This window comes from Halichoeres trimaculatus, unplaced genomic scaffold, assembly GCF_033239565.1.
Source record: "Halichoeres trimaculatus isolate MK-OKI-2021-1 unplaced genomic scaffold, fHalTri1.1 fHalTri1_scaffold_10, whole genome shotgun sequence".
NCBI lineage: Eukaryota > Metazoa > Chordata > Actinopteri > Labriformes > Labridae > Halichoeres > Halichoeres trimaculatus.
Window position 1 is genome coordinate 9,725,705 of NW_027437187.1, and position 22,447 is coordinate 9,748,151.

The window sequence follows — 22,447 nt, forward strand, 5'->3', positions numbered from 1 at the left end:
CTGTTTCTTTCTCCCCATCAGGCTTGTTTATTTTATCTGTGAATGTCTAGACAGGTTTTGTCATTTTAGCTGGGGCCCGTCGTCCTGTTTTTCAATTTCTTCCTTTCTCAGAGGATGTGTTTTATGGTTCGGTATTTTAGGGAGAAGTGCTGGTTGTGTGGTTAGTTCAGCACTTTTCCATCTTTTTCCCTGTTTAGCCAGATCTCCATTCTCTGTTGTTTGTTTGCTTTCTTATTTAGACTATTTTAGTTTAGTGATGTGGATGTAAGATCTATTAAATGAAGCTGACTATTATGCAGTTAGCATTGTGTGGCATCCTTTTTTTTAAATCTATTTTGGTATCCTTTTTTTTATAAGTCATTTGTGGGTTCATTTGTAAAGGAGGCTGTGACAATCACCTCCAGTGTTAATAAGCTAATAATCAATGCATTTGCCCATCACTCTGAATCTGATAAAAGGTTTTATGAACAAAGAAAAGTAGTGTTAAAGCAGAATCTGTTAACAAAAAAAAAAATGCTTTCTTCATCCTGGAAAATCACTTGACATTTTTGATTAAAGGGCACAGTGGTCACCAGAATCAACACAACATGAAAACTCCTCATAGAGCATTTAACAGACATGTTAAACATGTTAAACAGGCAGGTTTAAAAAAGATCTCATTGTATGTTTTTATATCAACTATTTTATTAGTGATACTGATTACTGTCTACCTCTGAATCTATCATGTTTCATCCCCTGACAAGCCATTAGCTGCACTGTGAAAGATGATGGTGTTAATGAATGTGACTGGGGCAGCCTGGGAGGACCTCTGGGCACTGTAAAAGTGATATAGTCTTCACTGTGCACACGAGGGACCATCAATAAAAAGAGAAGCTGTATTTGATAGGAGACGCTGGTCTGAGTTATGGCCAGGACGCAGGCGTACCATCCTCTGATAAGAGCACCGTGAACAAGATATCATGCCGATACGGTTGTGGAAAGGGCAGTGTGGACAGACAAGAGCAGAGCGAGGTAGAGGGGTTGTCATGTGAAACTGTATATTACTGTGTGTGCAGTACTTGCACAAAGAAGCTGAACAGATTTCATCTATGACAATGATCAGGGCGCATATGCATGACCAGCCATTATCGAGGAAACCGGTCCGTTCGTACTAACTGCAAAAAATGTTTAGTGGAATGCATGAGCCAGGTTTACAGCCCAAAAGAGGGTATGATTTAATGGAGGTGTACCCACCATTACCCACTGCTAACAGCAGGATTATAGTGCCTGTTTGGCCGTTTAACGGCAGACATCGTGCAATGTGTTACTGTTTGATACGGTAGTCAACAGTTTTACCAGTTTGATTCGCTCTTTGCTTTTATACGTGTGGGTCCTTCCAATATGTCTGTGGTAAAATGTTGGAGTTCATAAACTGCTTTGATATTATATTGATGATTTTATTATTGAAGTTTTCTACTCTGCACTCAGAAACACTGCACTCATATACTCTGTTCAAGATCGCCAAACTTTCTCTTTCTCTTTGTTTATCTGATTTACTCACTGATAACAGCTGTTCGTCCATGTGTATCCTTGTAATAAAATCTCAAGTTTTGCCTCAGATAAAGTGTTTTTCTTGATCTTCTCTCAATCACACCATGACCGCTCACCAGGTTTATTGCAGTTGATGAGTAGTAGACGTGCAGTTTGAATTTGTTTGATGGGGTTTTCCAGGAGGTTCCCCTGAATTATGATGTCATCTGCACCTGTGTTTCTTTCATGGTGTAATTAGTTAACTTAACGTTTATTTACAGGCATGCATGCAGCTAAAGCTGCTGCCAAACGGGCCGTTCCGTAACATAATGTTGAGACTAATGGTCCTGTTTGTTTAATGACTGAACGTGCATATGGGCCCCGGTGTGAAAGCATTTCATTGGGGAAGAAATAATTAGTTGAAGAAGCAAATTCTAACTCCAGGTTATCCAAACAATGGTGTGCTGAAAGCAGTTTCCCTTCTATAGTCATTTAGTTGACTTCTTTCATCAAGTTGTAGATAGAAAAAAAAATGGACAAGAAAATCAGAGAGACTTTAGAGGAACGGGCTAATGGTGATCCAGGACGGATCAAATATAACACATTTTGGTCAACTCTGTGGCATCAGTGTGTTTTTAACAGTGGTCTGCTGTGAGAAGTTGAGGTCAGTCAAATATAAGTTGAATCACCACTTTTTCTGACTGGCAGCTTTAATAAAGTTGTTCTGTTTTTCGTCCAGTGCCTACACACCTAGAGTGACATGTTTTGGATCACTCTTGGACTCAGAGTCTAATATTGAAATCAAGAGAATAAATGCCCGTACTGGACGGAAACTTCTGAATATGTTTGATTCCATGTTGGCTCAAAAGCTTTTTTTATTTTTTCTCATGTGAGGAGAAAGCCAAAAGGGTGAAAGATAAATGAGTTAAAGGAAGAGATTCACACAGACTAAGAAGTCTTCACACTGTGAAAACAACTTAGCAGCCCAGAAGTTTTAAGCTGGATGAAAAAAGACCACTGGACAGCTGAAAGTGTAGATAATGTATCTGCGCTCTGCTGTTTTAATACATCATCCTTATCATGACACAGACTTGCAGGACTTGTGTATCAGTGTATTGTTTATGGATAAAGCTGTCTTACGGGTCATGCTCTTCTGTATCATGACAAATCAGCAGCACTCTCGACAGCTTCAAATTATTTAGCCATGGAAATTACACTGATGATAAGCAGGCTTTTGTTTCAAGCTCACCAGAAGTTTGTCTTTATCTTAAACTCCCTTGTCACTTTATATTCAGCTCAGCCACTCTGTCATTGAATATTTCTGTCCCAAGCTAAAGTTTTACCATACCGAACCCAGCGAAATGTCTTTGTGGGGAAGGTCCCAAGATCCATGTCCCTCTCTTCCTGCTTTTACGCTCTTTGTCTTACTCAGAGCTTTGTGAACCAGCTTTTAATACAGCTTACAAGGACACTAAAACTTTAATCCACTGAGATGTCACCCTGGTTTGGGTACATCAGAAAATGTATTAGAAGAATGTCGTTGCTTTGAAGGTGTGACTACAGCATGACCATGATAGAAACTTCGGATTAAAAAAAAAAAAAAAAAAAAAAAAATATTGTCTTCTCCAGCACAACATATTAACTTTTATCTTTTTTTTTATAAAATCCCCCCCAAAAAACTAGGCTGGAGGGGGAATTCATTTTGGTTTAGGGTTAAGTGCATCATTTTTATCTGTCATCTCTTCTCTTCTGAGCTGCAGTAGGAGCCAGGCCCTGCAGGAAAGGCTAGCTGGCTGGTTACACTGTCAATTGACAAGTGTATGAAAGAGAAAGGAGCACAATAGTCATGCAGTGAAATGATAAACAGGTTAAAGAGCTGTATATCTTGAAGTGATCTTGCTAAAAATCACAGTTTTGGTGTCATGGTGTTAATTGTGTTTGTCTCACTTTAGGATTACAAATTTACACCCTGTCTTCCTTATCGACACCAACCTCAAGCTTACATCTTGTTGGGAAGGGGGAAATATAGACACCTTTTGATACCAAGGAAGTATAGTATGCAATCAACAACTATACTTGATCACATCTGCTAAAGTTTGTCAGTTCTGCAGTTTCATTTAGCAGACGCTTTAGTCCAAAGGAACATACAACACAAGTAAGTAATTAAACAGAAGGGAAAACGTTGGTGGAACAAAACGCTTCATGTTTCTTGGCCGCAGGTGCTGCCATCAAGTTCAAGAAGATTTTTTTTTTTTTTCATTTTATTTATTTATTTATTTTTTTCATTATTCCCATGTAGAATAATGTAGCCATAAGTAACCACAATTAATCACTGAAAGGATAGAGTTCAACCTTCGACAGCATTTAATAATCAGCCCTAAATATTCACTAAGAGCTTGGTCTGAGACCTTCTGACTCATTCTACCCCTGAGGACAAAGAGGAGAAGGGTCAGCTCAAGTGCCTCAGTGTTCCCTGAACAGATGAGTCTTCAGACATCTCTTAAAGTAGAAAGGGACTCTGTGGATCGTATATAGGAATTAGTCCAAGTCATTTAAAAAAAAAATGCTCAGATTCAGAAGTCTGTGGGCTCTTTATGGTTTGGGAAGGTTTCTGATTTATTGACACATGTTTACGTCCTAATATGTCACAGTCTGGTAAGTGTGCACAGATAAAGCAGTCATCAGTGTGACAGTTGTGTGTTTAAATTGCTCTCTGGGTACATGCCAGATTTCTCCTCAAAAAACGTCTGTCTACCTAATATCTGTCCACTTGCTGATCTCTTCTATCCACTCACTGCTATTTCACAAACCTGGGAGCAGTTTACCATCCATCAAAATGATGATACTTAGTTTAAAAAAAATTCTTTTGGTGGTGAACTCCCCCATGTTGTTGAAAAACCATTTTACTTCGCAGTGCTTCTGCACTCAAGTTGCCCATGCATCTGGAGTTGTTGATCAACAAATAATCCCCTCTATAGAGTTAGATAAGTCATCTGTATGTGTTAAACTGACATTTATGTGTGATCTTGTGTAGGTGTAGTGCATTGCTATTCTGAGGTAGGGTCCACAGCTAACGCCGCTGTATCCTGCTGATATTTTTGTTTGTTTGTTTTCTAGATTCAGATGAGGTACATCAGGTCCACAACAAACAATTAATATAGTGAACAACCATCAAGGCCACATGTGGGGTGCCTTCCTACTTCCCAACATGCAGTCTGGCATGTATGATTGTTCTCTCTACATTGTGTTCTGACACATTAGTTAGGTTGACCAATGAGAGCACAGAGCCCTCTGCACAAAGGAAAAGTCAGAAGCATTGAAAAAAAAAAGAGTGAAAGAAAGCTCAACAACAACAAAAACAGCAACAACAACAAAAGAGTGAAACAAAGAAAAAAAAGTATGATGAAGTCAAAACTATGAAGAACAGTTTGTTGAGCTCTGACAACAACATCCCTGCTTGTTGTGTCATGAAGAGACTACCACAACAGACTGAAAAAAAAAACCCTAAAGCCTGGTTTATAACTGTATGCAGTCAATGGAGTAACTATGGGCAAAGCCTACAAGTGTAGCTGGACATGCATGTCCAAAATGAACGCATCAAGATGCGGTGGACCGCAGGCCCTGTGATTGGTTCATTGAGCAGGAGCTTACTACCTGTATTTACAACAGCTGGACCTCACAATGGAAACCTTTATCAGTACACTATAATGAAGTATACTGCAAGCACTATGTGCATACAAGAGTGTATCATACATTTTTTTACAGGGTAGTGTCTCAAACACTGCTGCTTCACACTTACTGGAAATGATTTTTCACATTTCACAACCCTTTACAGGTGTTCTTCTATTATTTATTGATTACAACCATCAACCATCCAGTCCAGTCTGTTCAGAAAAGATGATCGGTTCAGTGTCTTTCTTTGTGCCATCCGCACAACAAAAGGAACTAAGGAGGCTCTCAACGTGCCTGCTCTACGTACTGAAGAAAATGTTCCCTATAGAGCCGTTTCCTCGGGAGACTGGGCCTGCATGTATGTTCTCTAGCAGACCATTCTGCCTGCTAAGTAGATTATTCATGAGATACAGGGACACAGTTACTGGCTGTCAAAGGTGCTTGTAAACAACTGGAATCAGACCGTAACCACTGAAAGTGGATGTCCTGGTTACACCATGCATGTAATAACGCCAGAGCAGGAAAAGCCTCCCAAAGAAAATTGAGATTATATGTTTGCGCCTCTCAGCCACCCGCTTCTGTCTGCTTTCCTCTCACATCTGTTGGTATTTACAGAGTGAATTATTTCTGAGGTTTTATAAAAGCCAGTTAGCTTATCAACAGATTGCATCCAGCTGAACACCCGCACTCTCGGCTGGTTTCTGAAATCAGGATAAGATCTTTAGACACACTTAAAAAGTGGACTCTTTCCTTACCCCTCTAACTTAATTTACAGGTGGAAATGGTTTCGTGAGGCAGACTACTCAGAGGGCACCAAACAGAGCTTTTGTTCTTTTATCACCTAGGGAGCCACCATCTTCAAACTGATAGTATCAATTCAGCATTAAAAAAGCTCAACCATTTCCAAATAACACTGCCGTATTATGTGAAGTTGGGTTACACCATCAAAAGGCTTTTCCACAAGCCACCTCTGACTGTTCAGCTTATCCTCAACAAACACTAGCTCACCAAAGCTGATTCTGTTCTGCAGCAGACTGGTGAATGAATCAACATGAGATGAAAAGCAATCATCGTACAAGATAGAAGCTACGTGAACTCTGATTTTGACAAGGATCTGTAAAGGTGAACATACAGAGGAACATACAGAGCAAACAACAAAGAATCTAAATCCAAACACACACCCACACACACTGACCTGGTATGAGTCGATGTCTTCCCGGTCCAGTGAGCGGCTGACTGACACATCTCCTGTGTCGATGTCGATGGTGAAGAGACCTTTGGGATCTTGGTCAGCACCGGGGCCCGTCAGGCGAAAGATATGGTTTCCTGGTTTCTCTGTTGAAATTACCTGTGAACAAACACATGAGCACACTCTTACACAGTGACAATAGAAACTCATGGCTTCCTTATTGATCCTTTATTGTCCCCCAGCAATGTTGTATACCTGGCTCTAATGGTGAAAACCCCACAACAACATTTACTGCCAAACCAAATCAATCCGCAGAGAGGAGTGTTGGAATATTTCACCTTCGTCTTGTGTTGCTGTTGGCCTTAAACTCAATAAACACTGTGGCAGAAATGTTTCTATCACAGGCTGGACTCCAGAGTGAGGAAATAATGACAGTCAGTGGACACATGTGAGAACAGACTAGGGATCTACAGTACTCAAACCAGGTCTGATTGAGAAAAGTGGAGCAACAAAACTGATCTCCTCAAAGTCACTCCAAACTGTACGCAAAAACAATAATGGTCACAGGTATTTTGGGTTTGAGGGTGTGTAAATGTCAAAGCTCTAAGGAGAGCTTTATAAAGGCCAGAAAAGTTCCTAAAGAGGTTCAGCACACCAGGGCATGTTTCTTTTCTTTTTTTGTCTTTACAGAGGGCCACATTTGATTTTGTTCCAATGAGCAAACGCCAATAGCTTTACTGATATACTTATTAACCATGAAAGTAACAGATGAATGCTTCATTTAATAAATTTCTTTTTTGTATTTCTTAAAAAAAAAAAAAAGTCACTAAGTGGCGTAAAACCATCATTACAGAAATCAAACCTCATCCATCCCTCAAATTTCTCTTGATAGATAATAAGTGGTCAGTTTTCTGTCGTGTTACATGCTGTGTAGACATCAGCAAACTCTGCTTCTGACCAAGAAAAAATGTTCTCCATAAGGGGGCAATATATAAAAAAAATATGCAAGGGTTTTTTAATGTCAGGATTAGGATCTTGATTTCTTCAGGGGTTTTTTAATGATGTTTTAAGACTATTATAACCTGAAAACAACATTTTTTAACCCCCAAAATATTTATTATCCTTCATTCTGAACAAGTCTGGTGCCCTAGTTCCCGAGTGTAGTGATAAGAAAAATAATCTGTTAGGTGTTAATAAGCCTATTCACAACTGTGCTTATCAAAATAGGACTCTAGCTCACATAACAACCCATTCACTGTTAATTACCCCATGTAAATCATAATTCTTGCAAAGAATGTGTAAATTACCGCTTCCTGTAAAAAAAAAAGAAGATACATTCACCCACAGGAGATAAGTGCAAAGTGGCTTTCTGAGCTTTCATTGCAATGTGAAATCCCCAGAAGTTGGCAATTAAAAAATATTTAAGGAAAGACATTGATTCGGTTTCTATCAGTCTTTAGACTTCATTCATGGAAATTTTGAGAATTTTAAAAATAAGACAGTTAGTATAACGTCAGGGCCTAGTGACTATCCCTTGTTCCATGGGAGTTTTTTTTTCTAGCTAAGGAATGTGAAAGAGATAAATTAGTTTAAAAATAACAAACTCTGTATCTATGGTGTGGACAAGTGAACTGGAGTTTGAACCCAACTTAGTCTAGTTCACTTCTGATGTTTCTGAAAACTACAGCAAAGTTGGCTGACTAACAGCCCTCAGACAGAAGCAGACCGACCCAGAGTGTTCTTAGAAAACTGTACTCACATGAGACTGTCATAGCCAGGAGCATCCATGGATTCCCAGGTATCAGGAACAGGCAGGTTATAAAAGAGAAGCAGAGAAAAAACAGCATGTTAGATAGACTGGAAAGAAAAAAAAACACCAACAGAGACCATGGACCTTTGAGATCCAGAGTTCAGGGTAGATGTTTCAGGGTAGACCATGTTTCATGACAGAAAAGCCAAAATTATGTACATTGACAAACTTAGCAAAGTTTGGTGATAAGAATTACAACGTTCACACACACGTTTCACGGGATAAAGATCTTTTCAAAGCAGGCAATGTGTAATTTCAATAAAATTTACCTTTTTTTTTGTGTGTGAAGAACAGGTTTCACCAAACATGCCAATTATGTCCCTTTAATTAAGAAGTTCACATCAGCCAGCCAACATAATGGCACAACCTTTACCTTGAGGAATACTAACATGTTGTATGCAATTCAATGCAGCTTCTCTTTTCCAGGTAGAACGTGTCAAAACACATCTATTGACCAGTTCACCTCAACACACCTTTTTTAACACCCATTCCGCAACCAACAGATAAGATGTCGAGATCACTGCTATGTGCAAAAAGAAGCTAAATATGGCAGCCCATTGGCCATCCTTGGTATTTAGACTTTTATAATATGTTGAGAAGATACGTATTTGAGAGCATTTTCACAGCTCCCTCATTACCATGCTGTATTCAGTTGGTTTAATTAAAAAACAAAAACAAAACAAAGAGCTTAATTAAAACGATGCAGCACACAGTCTAGAATAAGTGACTGGAAGTAAAATTGTGTCCAACAAATGTTTGATAGTTAAGTGGCACAAAACCTGGGTGTGATGGGAAGTGCAGTTTCCGAGGGTTTATTTTGGTAATCAAAAAACAAACAAGCAAACAAACAAACCAAAAACTGACCAATCAGTGTGTCAGCTCCCATCCTATCAGAGAGCCAGGAAGACACAGTAGTTCATAACTTTTAAATGCTCAGGGCTTCAGCCTACAAAATCTATTTCTCTAACCTCACTTCATCCATAAAAATCTTTAGATCACACAAACTCAGGTTGGTGTATTAAGTATGATGATGCATGGACCAATGTTACAAGACTCCCTCTCAACAGTGTAAATGATCCCAGACTTTACTCTGCATTGACATTTAAGCAAAAGGCACAGCTGCTTTACTGTAATACTTAATATATACTCACAGCACTGAAAAGGACTGTTTACCACAGCCCAGTGTCCTTTTTTTATCAAACAGAGCATTGTCATTCATCTTTACTGGATCCGATGGTTATCATCTGTTCTGCATGTGTATGTTTTGTAACACAAACTTTTGAACAGCTGTAAACACCTGTAGTTGTGTGTGAGCACTCATGGGAGTGTCTGTCTTCTTACTTTTTTTGTTTTTGTTTTTTTTTCTTATTTGCAGGTATTCTAGACCAGTGGCTCCTAAACTGGAGGGCCCCCTGGTGGGTTACAAATCCAGGAGTTAAACTGTAATTACATCATGCAAATTGAAAATGTTTAATTTGTTTTCCACATTTCATTGTTGCCTAAAGACCCCCAAGGTAACAAGCCAGGATGCAGTATCTGTGATGGAAGTTGAATTTATTTTCTACCAGTCTTAAGTATTGTTTTTTATTCATTTTTGTGTGTTTGGGGATTTTCCTGTTAGTGTGTTTCCATGGCACTGGGTTGCTGGTCTCTGACACCTCTTTTTTGGAGGACTACAGGCTCAAAAGGGATCCCCCTGTACTTGACAGCATGCACCAAGCTAGCAGAGTTGTTAAAGAGCTCAGCCTCAGAGTGTTGGCGTTTGTCCTGCAGCTGTGACCATGTCCTCGTCTTTTGGCATCAACAGATTCTGCTCCATTCCAAGAGCAATACAATGATGTAAGGATTCAAGGAGAAAATATTTTGTCTGCAAGCCTTCTGTCCCTGCAAAATACTGTGTCCCTGCTAAAATGTACAGGCAGAGGTGTGGGGTGCTGGCTTCTAGTTTTCCTCACTTTACACAAGCAGTCTCTTGTTTTATTCTATTATTGAAGGCCTGTTTTCACAGAAAAGCTCTTATAGTGTGATTTTATCTTGCTTCATTTTTAGTTTCATTGTTTTGTTTTTATATTTATTTACAAATTTATTGTATTGCTTGGCTTCCTCTTTTAATTCATTTTATTGTTTGCTATTTGCCTTACCTGTTTTCTTTATAAATTTATTTTATTTTGTAAAGCACTTTATTACTTGTATTGAAAAGTGCTATACAAAATAAAAGTATTATGATTGTTTAACCCTATAGTCCTACTTTCTTGTATTGAAATGCTGAGGCAAAGAGCCAACTTAATGGTATTTTGTTGCTGTAAAAGTTTTTTTGTTTTCATTACCAGAAAAAATGTTGAGGTGGAAATGATGAATCTCTTGCTCAAAAACTTTTGTTTAGTTTGAAACTAGTTTGGTGTTAGGATTTATTTGTCATATTTTTCACAAGACCAATCTGTACCCAGACACACTTTATCTTTGTTTAGTTTGTCTACTTAGCTGTGATTTGTCTTTTTGAATTAAAGTCTTTATTGATTTATGAGGCAAAAATACTCCAAGTGGACTCTGAACCCACAAAACGGCACACAAGGTTTTCATCACTTTGACGTCCTTCTGGCCTCAGTTGACACCATTGCTCAGTGTCAAAATGTAAATTGTCCCCCACTCTGCCTCGTGATCAGAGCAGAGCCATGAGGTCACCTCTAATGAGAGCCAGCTTCTCTGGAACGGCGGCTAAAATGAAGGCCTTTCTGCTCGCCACTTGAAAGAGCATGTGAGATGAGACTGCAGCGTTACGAGCCAGATGAAGCTCGAGCCCTTACAGCCTCTCCAAAGCTCTCTGCCATTTATCTCCATGATCCGCTTCATCATTCCCCTCTGTTCCCTCTCGCTCGGGGGGCCACGCTTGATTTTTTTTCTAATGTGTCCATCCCTGCTTTTTCCTTTTCACTTCTACATCTCACTTTACATTCAAAGTTGTCTTTATCTCCGTTCTCCATCCTCTCACTCTCCCCACCTTAGCTCTTTGCGATGCTCATTCCAGATTATATGAGTGATTTATGGCTAATGTGCAAAGAAAAATGACAAAAACACATTTCTGCTCTTGCCTTATCTAGTTTCTCTCCAAAGTTGTAGTCCTCACGCTACGAGGCATTATTTTTTTATTATTTTACTTTATTTATGTTTTGTTGCATTTCATTCATTCATCCATTTTCTCCACCAGTTATCAGTTAGGGTTGCAGGTGGCTGGAGCCTATCCCAGCTGCCTTGGAGTGAGGGGTGAGGTACATTCTGGACCGTTTGCCAGTCAGTCGCAGGGATGACACAAAGGGAGAGATAACCTTTCATGCACACACTTACACCTATGGACAATTTAGAATGACCACTCAGGCCTGGACCACACGAATATGGATTTATTCCTAAACGCACATTTTTCTGTCCAACTGGGCCTCTCAACCATATGATCACGACAATTTCACCCACATAAACAGATTTTTTTTTTTTTCAAATGGATAAAAAAAAGTGAAGAAACAAAAAAATATCTGGTCGAGTGGATCCGCAAAGAGGTGTTAAACGGAGCTGGTGTTGACGCGATGACATCAAGCACCTAGCAACAAGTCACTGTAACAACAGCTGCCAACAACAAAAACGATGGCCGACATTTACCACACTATTTCTGTGTTCTTGGCACTAATGTTGTTTTTGATGATATTGTTAATGTTCATAAATCAACAAGTCCACCTCATCGTCTCTTTACACAAACGACTCAATTTTATTTTTTCATTTATTTATTTTTTGCCATCTCCTTACTCCGTTGTCTGCTTCTTCTTCCTGATTTTGACTGCGCATGCCCATAACATTCTTCTTCTATGGTTTTGCTAATCTACCACTTATTGGCCAGGCATGGCATTGCAGGCTTCAGAGACGATCAAGTTTTGCCTCTTTGTATGGACAGAGATATTTCTGTTACGTGGACAGAGATTTTTTTTTTTAAATGAGGACAAAGATATTTGGTCAAAAAAATATCCATATACATGTGGTCCAGGCCTTAATCCGCTAAGCATGTTTTTGGACAGTGGGAGGAAGCCAGAGTGCCAAGAGAGAACCCAAGCATGCACAGGAGAACATGCTAACTCCGCAAAGAAAGCTCCTCTGGGCGAACCAGGATTTAAATTGGTGATCTCGATGTGAAGCTGCAGAGCTGCACCCTTGTGCAGCCCCAGACGATTTTAGTTTATTTCAAATTGGTGTTTGTATTGTTTTATATTTCATTTGTAATGTGTTTTGAATTCTTTCTTTCCTGGCTTCTCAGGTTTAGGCTAAAGGGGAACAAAACCCAAACATGCCGATAGTATAAACTACTACATATTCGTATGTTGTAGAAATCCTCAGAACTGCTTAGATTGCTCAAACTGTTCCATTCTGAAAAAAATAATAATAATAATAATAACACGAGCTCTTCACAAAACCTCGATTTGCACAAAGATCTCCTAACAATACTGTTGGAGGAGCAGATCTCAACTCCAAGGTCTGCCCCCGACAGGCCTCCATAGATTTAGCCAATCAGATTGATTAGGGTTTTTGGAGTGGAAAGCTATAAAGAGACAGCAGCATAAGCTAAGTGTTTCAGACAGAGGCTGAAATAAGAGTTTTCTAAAACACCAGTGTGAGGAATAAAAAAAAAAAAAAATAATAAAAAATGGGATTCATAGATCAAGAAAATCTACAAGGAGGGGTACCAGAGGGACAGTGGGAAGTTGAGAATAGTACAACAGCCCCTCCTTAAAATATCTTATTTTCAAAAACATATTCACAGATTGACAATTGCACCGTACACTGAACACAAGCAACAGGTTTAAGGATGGGCATAACCCATAGTCACCCTTTGCCTAGGTTTTCCCCTCTTAAAATAACCTTAATGAAGAGTGATACATCAAGAGCACGGCGTTGTGTCTAAGACTGACCATAAAGGATGTTTTTATTCATTAATTTATTTATTTGTTTATTTATTTGCCTATTTTTTGAGTTAACAAATATTTATTAGTTTTGTATGTAATTTTATTCTTGGTCTGAGTCTTGTTCATGTATCAACACTCAAGATTTTGTTTCTATTCTATCATAAACAAACACACACACATGCACACACAGGTGCAATAGCTGTCATTCACAGGATAGAGATATTTCTGATCTGTAATCACCGTAGCAACCGGCACCTGCTGAAATCCACGAACTGGACCAGGTGAAGAAAATCAAGGTGCATCTCAGTTGGATTCACAGATGGCTGCACATCATTGAGAGGAAGGGGAGAAACACAATAATGGACTAGGAGGATTTAGGGGGTGGTGTGAGGACAGACTGAGAGAGCAGAGGAAGTAGGAAGCACGTGAGAGGGAGAGATGGCTGATAAAGATGTAAGGACTCCAGCGGAAGAGTAACTGAAGTGTCAGGAGAAGTTTAGTGTGATTAGTAGTTGTCTCAGTGGGAGAGGAGTGTGATAATCTACAACGTACATACACACACACTTAGCTTTCCTTACACGCCGGCACACCCAGTGGCTTTGTCTTCTCTGTGAGTCTGTCTCCCTCTGCGTGCATGTGGGAGGACTGATGGGGGAATCTCACCTCTTTCCATCAGCTCTCATTACCAACCAAGCAGACATGAAAGACTGCAGGGCTCATGATACTGCAGGAGGATGACAGGAGGTGTGGCGGCTCCGCAACACCAAACACCTCTGAGCATCCAGAGAAAATAACCATCAAAACAATGAGAGGGCACCTGGGTGGGAAGGTTTGTACTCGTTGATTTGTGTGTGCTTAAAGTGTGATAACACCTCCCGCTGTCTGAGGGCTTGTCAGGAAACAAGAAACAAGAAAGAACGCCAGCGGAAAAAGCAGCACAGGAATGTGCAAATTTGCTCTCAAACAGAAGGAATCAGATACCTAAATTATATATCAGGCTGAGTGTTCTTATAAAATACAAAGAGCAGCCATGTAAGAGAAAATGCCATTTCTGCACAAACACACACACATAAACACTTGCTCCAAATGCCCTTGTGCTTTCACAGAAAACAAGAGTGGATGGCTTCTGTGTGTGTGTGTTTGTGAGGGACAGTACATTCAGTAGCATCCCTCCGCGGTACCTCTGTTATCCCTGTCAAGGTCATAGAGCCAGCTGCGAATGACAATCAACAGCTATGAAAGGACTCCTGGGACCTGGTCAGACTGTGTGTGCCTGTGAGTGTGTGTGTGTGTGAGCAAGAGAGATGGAAAGAAAGTGAATGTGTGAGTTAGTGAGTGACTGAGGAGGCACTGAAATGATGGACTGATTGGGTCTGAGTGTACAAGCATTTGTGTGCTTGTGTTTGTTTGTGCGTGTGTGTTTGTATGCCAGGCTTGCACCAGTGCCCTGCCTGATTGTCCTGCCACTTCAGCCTGCTAACGACAGTGATGAGGAGAAGAGGAGGCCTGCTGCTGGAAGCACGACCCGGTGAAGCTGCTCTGAGACCCCAGCATGGGACAAAAGGAAAGCAAAGGCGCTAATTCAATGACTCTGATTGGCTAGCCAGGCCTCTGCTTATCATTTCCCATCTACCTCTGTGTCACGAGCTAATCACAACATGCCTGAGAGAGGCTTCAGTCCAGAGCGAACCCTGTTGAAAAGAGCCATTAAGCACCAAGGCTGTGTAGAGAAGGTCAACTGCATCTGCTGGGAGGGAAATTCTGCCTCAGTAAAGAAGCTTCAGTTCAGTTTAGTTTCTTTTCCTCCTCGTATCTCAAAGTGTTTATCGATTTATCTTTTTATCCTTACTAGTAATTATCATAAATGGCCAAGAAAAACTCCAATGTAAATATCCTTTCCACATTGTTTTTAATGGTCCTATATAAAAGAGTAAAATTACTCCTTCAGCAAAGAGTTGGGTTGTTGGTCAGAACTACATATTTATCAGACGTACAGTGGTAAACGGATTGTACTTTTAAAGCATTCTTGGGGTTCAGTGTTGTGCCCAGAGCTCAAATTCAGTCCTGACTCTTAGAGTTTTGACTCAACTTGGATTCTGGCACTAAAGACTCATACTTGGACTCATGAGAATTTGTTTAAGGATTTGAAAGAGAGAGGGAAGTCTGATCGATTTATTGATTTTTCACTTTTTATTGTAGATGTTTGATTTTTAAGACCCTGATAATTTATTCAGGTCAGAGACAGAGCTGGCACATCTGCTTGTGTCTTCATCTCCGGATACAATTGATGCCAGGGCACCATTAAAGTTTGTAAGAATGGTGCTCTATGCGTTCAAAGATTTTCCAGTAACAGGGTTTATATCATAGCTGTCTGTCAGAAAACAAATGGGAGAAAAAGAAAAAAATATATAAGGAGGTTACAAAAAAAAAAAAACAAGTTTTTTTTCCTCATCTAGAAGCTTTCAAAATAAACACCAAATACTGTGATTTGACATAGTCCAAGATCCAAAATTAAACCATTATATTCATAGAGTCATTTGTTGACATTTTAATATTTCAGAAGGACTTATATGTAGGCCTATAGACATACATGTCTTAGTATTGGCTGTTGTGATGATTATGAACCTTGAGTCTCATGGTTTTTGACCATGACATTAAGAAACAATTAATAACAGACTGTTCGACAATTCTACACAGCGAGTTACCTTAATCAAAACTTTTTCTCGAGATTTTACCCTGAAATCCATACAGGCCCCTAGTCTGATACTGAAGCATCAGCCTGTCTGCTCAAGCAAATCACAGCACTTCTGTGTGGTAATGGTCTACTAGATATTCTGTTGCAAGAAACAATAAAGTGTTTTCCTCAAAAACTTCCCCATTACAGGGCATACCCAACATAAAAAAGCAGGATGGGTCCATTGGTCATCTAGGTCCACAACAGAGTGACCAGGGGAGATCGAAAGTTGATATATATATATATATATATATATATATATATATCAAATATATATATATATATATATATATATATATATATATATATATATATATATATATATATATATAATCAAATATATATATATATATATATATATATATATATATATATATATATATATATATATATATATATATATATATATATATATTTATATATATATATATATATATATATATATATATATATATATATATATATATATATATATATATATATATATATATATATATATTTATATATATATATATATAGGGATGGGTACCGAATTAGGTACTTTTATTTTACTTTTAATTCTGTTAAAAGTACCGGGTACCAATTCTCGTAAAATCAAAAGGTATCATGTTTAGGTACCTAAATGCATCCTTGTGACTGTGAGGGAGTGGAAAAGTAGGCAGTTTTCCGAGCTGGACATGAACACAGCATTACACGGTTAAATATTGAAGAATTAATATGTTGAAATGAAAGATATGCATTTTATTATTAAACAAATTCATATATTTTACCATCCTTGAAAGTATGAGTAAATAACTGCAGTAAAATGACTACCAGCTCTCAGGAGACTGTAAACATTTCACTCTGTGTTTGTTGCTGTTAGCACAAGTGTTAATGAATTAGCTGTTTGCTATTAGGCTCATTTGAATAGCACAAAGGCTGTTTTGTTTTAAATTATTGCAGAATGGATCAATGGGAAATAATCTTTTAATGCTGTTTGCACTTTGGCAGGTAGTGGAGGATTTAACCCACAATCCTTTAGTGAGTGTTAGTCCGCTGATTATTTCAGTTGCATGAGTTTTGTGCAGGTCTTTAATGATCTATTGAGTGTGGTCAGGAAACATTGAGTTCTCATATTTTTTCTGATCACCTGCTACATTACAAAAAATGCTTTGATATTTCCATTAACTGTGCATTCCTCTTGCTTTTTTTTTTTTTTTTTTTTTTAAAGATTATGTACCTGAAGTTTTGTCAATGCTTGTTGAGATTTTCAGGGAGGCTTTAAAAAAGACAACACTAAAGTTCATCGATGACTTTTGGCTAACCAAAGTGCTGGTTGATGACAGTCTGCTCAGGCAGCAGGACTTCAGGACATATCTCAAGTGGTCCATACCTCAAAAATATATACATATCTTTTTTTTAAATGCTTTTTTGTTTTTTTTACTCATCAAAATGTTTTCACATCTGCCTGGTGTCGTCTGGAGGACAAGGCATGAGCTCAAATTTGCATCAGACTGCTTCAACTTGCTGCTAGCAAACATCCAGCGTGAGCAGGAATGATTAGCACGCTGACACAGACGGAGGGGAAAGATGGGACTCTCTGGTCTTCCTGAGACAGTTAAGATAATCAATTAGGCTTAATGACGGTGCCGGAGGCTGCCTGCTTTCTCCTGTTTCAACATTGTTCAACAGTACTGCAATCCTGCAATCAGCCCACCATTTTTTTCTTTTAGTGCAGATAACACTTGCTGCAAAAAGGCAGAAGTTAACAGATATTTAAAGTTAGGGGGATGGATAAAAGAAGAGGCTGAAACAAAGAAGTGAAGGAAGAAAGGAAATGTGTTACGGTTGAGAGACAACAGGTTTGGAGCAGCTAGACAGAGGATGGAGATGGACTGACAGGCAGAACAAATGTGTGCTCACGCTCCCTCAAAGCACTGGAAACCAATTGCTGCTACACAGGACTAAGACTTCATCCAGACCTCGCTCCGGTTCCTCTTCTCACAGAGCTCTATCAGACCTGTCATGTCAAGCCCTACATGTTGTGTACTTTTATAATCTGGACACTGAGGTTGAGACAGACAAAGACAGATTTATTAACTGACAGCTCCAGAGCAGCACAGTGTGTTAGTTCGGCTTCACATATCACAGCGGGGAAACTTAACGCTGAAACAGCCGAGATGTTCATTTGTTTTTAATAGGACTTTGTTTTTGTTTCCTTTTAAAGTCTGCATTTGCACGTTTGCCCGGGGGCTTGCCGGCAGCAATCTTCAGCAAGTAAAAAAAAACTGCTTATAAATAAGCATCTTATGAAACAACCAACAGAGAAAGTCCTGAAGAATCCCCTGAAGGTACCGTGTAGATCTGTCAAATCAAATCTGACACTTGTGGAAGTGACTCCACGTGTCACCTGATCTTTGTGGTCCTTATCGTGTGCTTATTTCTCTATCTTTTTTCAGAATACAAGGCAACAGGTGGAACACAGGGTTTGAATTACAAAACCAAACAGGAAGTAAATACCATATATGAACCAAACAAATGCAACTTGTGAAAAAAAAGACAGTTTGCATTTGTAGCTACAATACTGAGAGAACTTTTCCAACCTTTTTGTGGCCTTGATGGACAAAGTGGCGTCTTATCTCTAGCTGATCTTGTCTTTTTCAAGCATCAGTGAAATTACACGGTAATAGAAAAATTCTCCAGTGATACGTTGGCAATCTGTCAGAAATGTGATAAGCAGTAAGGATAATGACTAGATAGATGAGGAATAAAAATCCTCAATCTGTCTGACTGTCATAATTCTCCCTTTCTCTTCCAGGCTGTGAACTATGAATCACCGCGTCTGATTTTAACCCAGTGTTAACGTCATATGAACAGAAGAATCACCTACAGAAATATCAGATCCTCTCACTGAATGTCTTAATTACTGAGCGGCATCGCTCCTCATTTCAGTCCTTTTTTAAAGACACTTACCATTCCACACAGGAGTTTTCAGACAAACAAATGACTGTATTTGTTGCAATCACTAGGGATCGAACTGAATTCTATCACACTGATTTAAAGATTTTTATTATTTTTTTTTAAGAAATTGATTGTTGTGGTGATATGGAGATATTACCAGGCTGCCTTGTATTCAAGCCCTCTTTATTCTGAAAAGTTTTGCTTTCATTAGTTATAAGCAGTGTTGGGGAAGTTACTTTTAAAAAGTAGTGTTTGCTCATTACACGCTACTTCTGAGAAAATAGTCCATTACTTAGTTAGTAATTATGAAAAGATCTTTTTTACGTTACTTGTAACTTTTATGTTACTTTTTTGCTCGACTTTGGGCAGAACCCCATCTCATGTCCTAAATGTGTATAGACCATAGACTGTATAAAACATGGACGTAGTCTCGCCGACGTCACCCGTCTGTTTCTGAAACGGAAAATGAAGCACATTGGCTTTAGCGGCCATATTGGCAGTGGCAAGGGCTTCGCCTACAGCCATAGAGCGCCGGCTGTCACGTGACCCTCAGCTGTGCCTCTTATTGGGGGAGCTCGCGATCTTAATATCCTCTGAACAGCCGCATTAGAATAAAATTCACCTCCCGTACAGTGGGTGCCAGTAGTAAAATTAGCGACTCAGACAGGAGGTTTTTTTTTAACCAGTCTGTAAAAAGGTTGATTTCTGCTTTGAAAATGGCTTTTTTTGGCTTGGTGTGTATGTGACTTCCGCTACTTCAGGAGCCAGCCTCAAGCGAACACTTCAGAAACAGCAGATTTTAGCACTTCCACATTGTCTCATATTCTCAGACCGGAGGTTGCCGGTTGGTATAGACCTACCTACAGTTCTACTATGGAGGACAAAACAGGTCATTTTTTTGTGCACTTTGTTTTGAAAAATGCCACAGAGCACTTGACAAGAGAAACAATAACGCCATTGATGACCGACTGCTCTCTGCATGCTATTGCAAGTACTAGCCTCAGTGTGGAATGAGAGCCTGCCACCACTGCGCATGTGCACAGCTGAGGCAGTTCTGCTGTCAAATTGGTTGCTGGGGAAAGTAATGTTGTGCCCAACTGAAAAAAGGAACTACATTCCTTTACCATATTTTCAGTAACACGTTACACTACTTTTTACTCAAAAAGTAGTTACGTTTGTGTAATGCGCTACTTTGTAACTCGTTACACCCATCACTGGTTATAAGAGGTTGAAAACAAGTCTTACGATGATTGACAGCTGCTGCTCTCGTGTATTTTTTTTCAGGGGTTGTAAAATATATTGGCAGGTAAAGTCAAAACGATATTCGACTCTCAAAAGAAAAAAAAAAAGTATGTATTATTTTTGTCACCTGGCACCACTCAGATTCTCTCTGAGTCCCTCATACCCCCTACTGCGCAGACTCTGGCTGCACATGGCTGCCAATGGCAGCGCCTGTCAGGGGGGTTTTTAGACCTCAAAACCATACAATGGTAAATGGCGGAGCCATGCTGTCCACTTCATATACAGTGGATGTTCAGACTCAGAACACTCTTTCAGTACAGTCAGTAAACAACTGACTGACTGAACGATGCTGTACTGACTGGAACATGATTGAATTAAGGCTGTTTGCAGATCATAAAACTGTCAGCTGAGTGAGGTTGGATACATGAGCCATTTGCAGACTAACATCAGCAATAAAACGCACCTACATTTTGCGACACCTTAATGTTAAATAAAATATTTTCTTCTTTCTTGATTTTGGAGACATGAAGGGGTGGGCTTTGGCAGGACAGAGCTCCCAACTGACTCATAGGGTCTAGAAAGAGAGACATGAGATGGAAGGAGAGCGCGACTGAAGTTGAGAAATGATCGACTCTTTTCAGTGAGTGATTCAGATAGGATGATTCATTCACTTTGGACAAATCGTTAATGAATGACATATAACTACAGTTAAGTCAGAGAAGAGTTTTGTGAGCATGAACATGCACATAAAACAAAGCCAAGTCAAGCAAAGTGATTCCAGCGGACATGTTCAGTTTTACAGTTCACCACATTCATGGTGCACACAAAATATAAGTGAAATGTTCAGTCATAATGAACGCACGGTTGAGCTGATAAAATCAGTAGATAACAAAGTTACTGCAGGAAAATACATTTTACCTGAACTCTGATATTTCCCTGCCTTTAAATCTGACTCACACACCATCTGAGACATGAGCGAAAAGGTTTTCAGGAATAAACATCTGAACTACTTGAGCGATGATTGATTTATCTCCATGAATATTTGAACAGTCTAAAAAATGGTCCCCTCAGCAGGGACTCAAGTGGCGTGTACTAAGAGAAACATTAAAGCGTATCAGTTTCATTGCATGCTCCAGCTGCTGTGTGAGTTGTTGTGAGCTGTTTATGGACCCCCAAGGGAGGGTAGGGGAGAGACCTCTGTATCAAAACAATTCCACAGCTAGCAGGAGGTGTGACACAAACAACAAGGTTCTTACCCTTCCCCCTGTGCGCCTCACTGTCAGCCGACCCACCCTCACCCTCCCATGCTCGTGCCAGAATGTAGCTCTCTCAATCCAACCCTTCCCCTGCCTCTGACTCCTCGTCCCCTGGAGAGCAGGAGGCAGCATGAAAAATGAATGGTTGCCATATGGAAGTGGTAAGTTGCATAAGAAGGAGGAAGCTATTGGTGTGGAAAATCAATTTCACCAAGTCTCAGACCTATATAGCCTCTATTGGGTAAAATAGGCCGCATTAACCTGTCTCCTCATGCAAAGTTGTCTGTGGAGGGATGGGAGAAGGAGGGAGGGATGGACACAGAAATGAAACGAGGATGGATAGATTTGATGACTAAGAAGGCAAAGGGAGGAAGAAATAGTAGAAAGAAAGCCTGGTATCAGAGTGCAATAAGAAAGAGTTCATGACATGTATGCACAATGTGCCAAATGATCTTGTAAGAAAACTGCAGCGGCTACACGTTTTTGAAAAGATAATTTATGTCCCCTATGGAGCACACTTATCTGCTGACTCTTATCGCTCTCTGCTCTCTTTTTACATTCCACCAAGGGAGATATTTGCAAGACCCCCATTGGATTACATCTTCCTCCTAAAAATATAACCCAACAGTCACATACTCGCTCACTGAGTCCACTCGCCAATCTAGTTTCTTTGTGCCTTAGAGTTTCTTCACAGGGACCATATGGAGGCTGGAGGCACAGGCTCTGTACACTTGCCGTGCTCTCCAGGGTACAATTATCCATTATGTACAGGGCCCAGTATGGGATATCTTGTTATATTAGTCTCTCCAGGCATGCAGGGATGTGGTTGTTCTCTACAAGCCCAGTTTTATCACAAAGAAAGCTGCTCGACACGCGGAGATACATGAAAGCTTGGCAACACCTGGAGATATAAAAGCAGAGCCTTTCAGAGGGTTCAGGATCTATGTTTCTATGTGGCTCATTTGTCCCAAGATGACTCAGGTGATGTGGTTAGCATGCTGGCTGCACAGCATGAAAAGTTAACAATGCAAGTGCTTTTGAGAGGAAATAAACTGAGGAGCTGTTGCAGGAGCTGCATATATTTTGTAGATGCTATGTCATCTTTTACTTGCACCACATGGGTTTGACCTGGACATGTAAAGTCATCTGTTAGCA

General features: G+C 39.6%; 1 protein-coding gene across 1 annotated transcript in view; it reads right to left on the reverse strand.

Annotated features, from left to right (window-relative positions):
* Nucleotides 1-22,447, reverse strand: part of cdh13 (cadherin 13, H-cadherin (heart)) — a 516,276-nt gene that overhangs the window by 273,564 nt on the left and 220,265 nt on the right. Inside the window, exons 5-6 of the mRNA XM_074678416.1 lie at nt 16,665-16,670; nt 6,377-6,529 (exon numbers count right to left, since the gene is read on the reverse strand). Of these exons, the coding sequence (XP_074534517.1) occupies nt 6,377-6,529; nt 16,665-16,670 (159 nt within the window). The remainder of the gene's footprint in view (nt 1-6,376; nt 6,530-16,664; nt 16,671-22,447) is intronic.